This window comes from Nematolebias whitei, chromosome 17 (genome assembly GCF_014905685.2).
Source record: "Nematolebias whitei isolate Nwh7 chromosome 17, NemWhi1, whole genome shotgun sequence".
Lineage (NCBI taxonomy): Eukaryota > Metazoa > Chordata > Actinopteri > Cyprinodontiformes > Rivulidae > Nematolebias > Nematolebias whitei.
In genome coordinates this window covers 41,312,498-41,318,943 of record NC_056514.1, presented here as the reverse complement: position 1 = coordinate 41,318,943, position 6,446 = coordinate 41,312,498, and the positions used below count along the sequence as shown (strand labels likewise).

Genomic DNA, 6,446 nt, shown 5'->3' with positions numbered 1-6,446 from the left:
GGTTTAACTGGTTCAAGGTCCAGTTGGGGAGGTTAAACCAGGTTTAACTTGTTCAAGGTCTAGTTGGGGAGGTTTTCAGTCTTGTTTAGTGACAAAGAACAACACAAAGAATGTCTTTTTTTAAGCATCATCCTTCGTGTGAAGGACAGTGAAAGCATCTTCTTACCTGAAGGGTGGCGTGTGCACATTAGTGTAGACGGGGCTGGAGGTGTAGTGTGGGATGTGGCTATATGATGTGACTCCGCCCTCCTTAGGACTGAGTAACTGGGGGCTCTCTGAGCGTGAGGAGGAGGAGGAGGAGGCCGTGTCCGTCAGCTTCCCTGTGCACAAGTGAAGAAAGGTCTGGTCGTTGTGAAGGTCACAGAATGCTGGTCCAGTTTTTATGGGTGGATCAGAACCGTTGGTGTGTTTACCTGAGGACAGTTGAGGCGGAGAGATTCGGCCTGAAGATGGGACGTTGTTGGAGCCATACTTCTCCATCAGCTCTGAAAACTCCCTCCTAAAGGTGAAAACATGAACGGATCACAGTCATGTTTCCATGTGGTCTGACAGCAGCAGCGTTAACGCTGTAGAGACGGTTCCTGGTCTGTTACAAACTTGATGAAAATAAACATTTCCCTCTCAAAACAAAAAGGTTCATTTGTGTCATCTGGTCCAGTTTCTTTTTGGGAGAAATGTTTTGTCCCCCATCCAGAGGACTTCCTCAGTCTACGGCCTGCCAACCAGATTTGTCCCATAAGTAGCCTTCACTGCTGTGTTTCTAGACAACCTCCTGTTGGACTCTCAGAAACTTTTAACACGTGCACAACACACCCATCCAACACAATCATCATGTACAACAATCAAATGTTTTAGACCAGATGGCCAACTTGCTACTCACGGAAACAGCCTGAGGACACCAAGGCCAACTGTCATGTTTCTGTTTACTCTTTCATCGTGTTGCTTAGTCTCGCTCTGCCTGCAGTCAGGCTCATGCACGACACCTGCTCACTCTCCTATTCAAACTCCCTGTTCAGTCCTCAGGGCCAGATTATTGACAGCCTCAGTGAGTAAATGTCCAGCGTCCATGCCACAGTTTCGTTCGTCTTCCTGGTTCTGACTTCCTGGTTCTGACTTCCTGGTTCTGACTTCCTGGTTCTGACTTCCTGGTTCTGACTTCCTGGTTCTGACTTCCTGGTTCTGACTTCCTGCCTGTTTTACCCATCTTGCTCGTCCCCTGCTTGCTTTGGATCATCTCCTCTGCTCATGGTAACGACCTCTGCCTTCTCTACAACGACCACGTCTACCGGATCACAATTCAAGTTTGGTTTTGGATTTCTGATCACCTGTGCACGACCCTCACTGGTCTCCCTGGACCTGTCTTCTGGATCTCCCTCCTAACTGCTTCATGCTCAGTCCTGCCTCAAAACCAGCTCACCTTCTCCAACTGACATCATAGAAACCAACTCTTCTAAGGAAATTCATCTGTTTATAAAGGTTCTTGTCACCAGCATGGTTCAGAAAAGGTGTTGTAAGCTCCATCATCCAGGTAGCTAACAAGAAAAAAGGTTAAACTTTTGTTATCTACCTGGATGACTGAGCTTACAACATGTTTATTTCCCTCTAATGTTCTACATTGAAATTTATTTTCAACAATGTCAACTTTCGACCATTGACTGTCACGTGTCAACCATTAAATGTCATTCATCAACTGTCCACCGAGCTGTGGGCGTTGTCTCAGGACTGCTTCTGGTTTCGTAACGATGGAGCGGACAGGATGGCGGTGAGACGACCTTCGGTCTGAGGTCGACGGACGTCACGTCCCTCCAGCCGCTCTAAGCTACTGCAGGTTTTGATTGGCTCCATCTGCTCCTGTGACCCGGCTGAGGACAAACCTGACGGTTCTGTTTGTGCTGCGCTTGGTTTAGACCCAATAAAAAGATTATCCAGCTTTGTTTTTACAAGCGAACGCACCACAAAGGTTTTAATCTAAAATAAAACTCTGCATCATCACAGACACCCACCCCCTGCATCCGCCTGCTGATGCTGCTGATCCCTGCTCTGCACCAGGACCAACAGAACCCTGTGTCCGTCAGCACCGTGTCCTCAATGTGTCACTTTAAGTTGCAGCTGCAGGCTGATGTGGAGAATAGGTGGGCCAGCGGAGGGTCAGGTCGGTTCACCCCCCCGGAGTTAACAGCAGGGACGTCTCTGCGCCGGCAGAAACCGGAGCTGTCCGAGTGGTGAAGCATCAGCTGGTACCGGGTCCACATCCCGCCGGGAAGAAAAGGAGATTCTCTGCGGTTCTTCTGCGTCCAACAAACCGGGTCAATCTAACGCTCAGAGGCTTCTCACCGAAACGTTGGTGCACGTGTTCAGGGTTTGTCTGAAGCTTCATGAAAAAGATCAACTTTTTCTACAAGTTTATAAACTGATGCACCAGATGTTTCTTCTGTCTTCTGCCAGCTACAGCAACCAAAGCTCTCCTCTTCACACCTACATAAAACTCCACGGTCGACCTTTGACCGTCAAGGCGCTCCGTCCAATCAGCCGCTTCAGGCTGACCCGGACTTCCTATGAAAACCCACCCAAACGTATGAAGACCAGCAACGTTCAGCATCTGTAGGAGATGAGCTGAGGATGATTGAGCATGAACTTTGATGTTTTGAACCACGGCCTCAGAGGTGTCGAAGGGGGAGAGGGCGGGCCCCAGAAACCATCTTCTCACCAGCAAACTGGTTGGTCCACTATGTGAGTGTGCTGCTTGTGGGACTGAGCTTGTTGTGGCTCCTTGGACTGATGAAGTCCTTTGGATGAAACGTCTCAACGATAAAAAAAAACGTCCAGATGACCTGACTGAACTTTGTTGGATTTTTTTACCTGGATTGCTGAGCGTGAACTTTGATAGTATGAAGACCAACAGTCGGCAGTCGGTTTTATCGTCTGCATACGGACTCGCACAATCTTTGTCTCCAGCGGAGACACCGTTTCTGAGCAGCAGTTCCATGTCCGGGTGCAGTGGCACCTCATCAGAGCACAGAGCCATGCAACCTGCAGAAACGTCTCGTTGCTGTTTGTTGCCTACAACTAAACATCTAGAGTCTGTGACGCGACAGTTCTGAACCACCGACCTGATGGTAACGGTTCAAACTCTGGATGGAAGGGATGAAGAAAAGCATTCAGGATTCTTTGTGCTCCCAGGTGTCCCATACCAGTTCTGGTACTGGCATCGTGCCCAATACCAGAGTCAAGTACTCATAATTGTACTCATAACTTCTACTCGATACTGTTATGCTTAGTGACGTAATTTCCTCTTCAACTTTTCAAGTAACCAAAGATAAAATATAAAAATTGTCTGTAGTTTAGAGAAGCAGTCTGCCCCTCAGATAATGTTAAATTACCTGAGACGACTTCTGTTGTGACTTGGAGCTTTAGAAATAAACTGAATTGATATTTCAAGAAGACAGCAGACCGTTTGTCCCCAGACTCTGTCCTCCCTGGTGAACTGGTCACCATTAACTTCACTGGTCAACTGGTCACCATTAACTTCCCACAGACTCTCTCACTGGTACATTTTCATCTTTAAATCACTTCCTGGTCTGCTGCCTTCATACATCTCCTCCTACATGTCTCTGTGTGAGTGCAGCTACAGCGTGCGCTCTCAGGACATTATTACCTGCAGTGTTCCCTCAGTGAGGACTGAACTAGACAAAAGGACCTTCTCCTACTCCGCTCCTGTTTCCTGGAATATCTTGTAAAAACATCTGAAGCTCTCGACCTTTGACCTCTCTAAGTGGCTTTAAGAAACTGTTGGACTCCTGGCAGGGACCGATGCAGACGTTCCTGTTTTTAGTTTTCTACATTGCCTTAGAATCTAGCTGGGTTTGTTACTTTTTTGCATCTTATTTTAATTTGTAAAATAATAAAAATAATAATCTGTATGCCTCTTTATAACTGTCCATTGTTGTCATGATTCTTTGTTAAAATCAGGTCTCTCTTGTAAATGAGTCCTCGAGGCTCAATGGGATTTACCTGTAGAAATAAAGGTTGAATGAGCTGCCCTCTGTCCACTCCCACAGACAAAAACTGGTTTCTGTTGATCAATAAAACCCTGACAGGTAAAACCCCATCTTGCCTCCGCTCATTGCTCAACATCCGCAGCAACATGCGTGTCCTCCACACCAGCAGCCTTGACCTGTTTATTCCTGAGTCACGCTCTTCCTTTGGTCGTTCATCGTTTCAGTTCTCTGCTGCTGATGGTTGGAACCATCTACAACAAACTCTACAACATTTGCATCTTTCAAAGCTTAGTGAGATCAGAAAACCAACAAAGTCCATGCTCAATAATCCAGGTATACAATCCAACAATTTTCAGTCCGGTCATCTGGACAGTTTCTTAGTGAGATCACTTGATGACCGCTGCACGTGCTTTTAGCAATCACCTCTTCAGCTTCTGTTGTTTCTTTGTAGCACCATGAACCAGTCATTGAACCAGTGTTGTTCTGCTGCAGGGACTGGGAGACTGGTCTGGTTGAGTAAATGGTAAATGGACTGCACTTATACAGCTCCTTTCTGTCTGATCCAGACACTCAAAACTCTTTATAACAATCTGTGTCTCATCTACCCATTCATACAGATCTATACTAGATCTATACAGACACTAATCAGAGCTTTATCACATCCATACACTGATGGGACACACATTGGAGGCTATGGGGGTTTCAGTGTCTTGCCCAGGGACACTTTGGCATATGACTGCTTGTGGAATCGAACCCCCAGCTCTTGCATTGGAGGACGACTGCTCTAACCACTCAGCCACAGCCGCCCTGCGGCAGCTTTCAGCTTCTACTGTACACAGCCGAGTAGAAGCTGAAAACCTGTTCCACAGAGTTTAGGACCTCAGACTGAACCAAAGGTTCCCCGTCTGTCCTGACAACGACCCTAAGCTCACAAAGAAGACACATGGGAGGGCCTAAGAGACACCTCTGTATGTCCTAGAGTGGACCAGCCAGAACCCTGACATGAACCCTGTCAGACATCCCTGCAGAGACCTGAACATTGCCCCCCAATCATCCCAGCCACCTGGACGGAGACCGAGGACTTGTATAGAAACCCCCACCCAAAAATCCATAAATCCAGGTTTGCATCAAACCTCAAAAATGTTCATGTGCGAGTTCTCCTGACTGCTTTAAGATGTTTCAGTTTCAAAAGTCTAACCAGACTTCCTAATAACGGTCTTTGTTGGCCCCTCAGCTCCACAGGAAGTTTCATTCAACCTTTATTTCTACAGATTAGTCTCATTGAGCCTCGGAGAGACCTGGTTTTAACAAAGAGTGATGACAACAGTGGACAATCATGAAACAAAGCAGATACATTGAGAAGAATAAATGAAAGAAAATGGGATTTAAAAACGAAGCAAGATCAGCTAGATTCTAAGGCGAATGTAGAAAACTAAAAACAGGAACATGTCAGCATTGGTCCCTGCCAGGAGTCCAACAGATTCTTAAAGACACTTAGAGAGGTCAAAGGTCGAGAGCTTCAGATCTTTTTACAAGATATTCCAGGAAACAGGAGCGGAGTAGGAGAAGGTCCTTTTGTCTAGTTCAGTCCTCACTGAGGGAACACTGCAGGTAATGATGTCCTGAGAGCGCACGCTGTAGCTGCACTCACACAGAGACATGTAGGAGGAGATGTATGAAGGCAGCAGACCAGGAAGTGATTTAAAGATGAAGATGTACCAGTGAGAGAGTCTGTGTGGAGTATCTACATGAGCTGAGGCTGAGAAGGTCTTTGTTTACCTGGACTCGTCGTCTCTGGCGATCAGCAGAGACATGTGATTAGAGAGCGAAGCTGTTCTCAAGATCTCCACCGCCCTGCAGGAAAACAGCCACACATGAACGCTGTACACCAGGGCCAACTTTCATCGTTTGGTAGAAAACAGAGACTCACCTCTCATTGGTCACGCCAACCAGACTGAAGTTATTAACATCCAAAATCAGGTCCCCAGACTTCAAACGACCTGGAACAGACACACAGACAGGCAGACAGACAGACAGGCAGACAGACAGACAGACAGACAGGCAGAAAGGCAGACAGACAGGCAGACAGACAAACAGACAGAGACAGACAGGCAGAAAGGCAGACAGACAGACAAACAGACAGACAGGAAGACAAGCAGAAAGACAGACAGGCAGACAGACACACAGACAGGCAGACAGGCAGAAAGGCAGACAGGCAGAAAGGCAGACAGGTAGACAGACAAACAGACAGAGACAGACAGGCAGACAGGCAGACAGACAGACAGACAGACAGGAAGACAGGCAGAAAGACAGACAGGCAGACAGACATTCAGGAAGACAGGCAGACAGACAGAGACCGACACACAGACAGACAGACAGACACACAGACAGACACACAGAAAGGCAGACAAACAGACAGAGACAGACACACAGACAGGCAGAAACAGA

The 6,446-nt window shown here is 47.2% G+C and overlaps 1 protein-coding gene across 1 annotated transcript in view; it reads right to left on the bottom strand.

The window, feature by feature from the left end:
• Window positions 1-6,446, bottom strand: part of stxbp4 (syntaxin binding protein 4) — a 50,258-nt gene that overhangs the window by 35,010 nt on the left and 8,802 nt on the right. The window contains exons 4-7 of the mRNA XM_037690975.1: window positions 5,929-5,998; window positions 5,778-5,852; window positions 414-499; window positions 167-320 (exon numbers count right to left, since the gene is read on the bottom strand). Of these exons, the coding sequence (XP_037546903.1) occupies window positions 167-320; window positions 414-499; window positions 5,778-5,852; window positions 5,929-5,998 (385 nt within the window). The remainder of the gene's footprint in view (window positions 1-166; window positions 321-413; window positions 500-5,777; window positions 5,853-5,928; window positions 5,999-6,446) is intronic.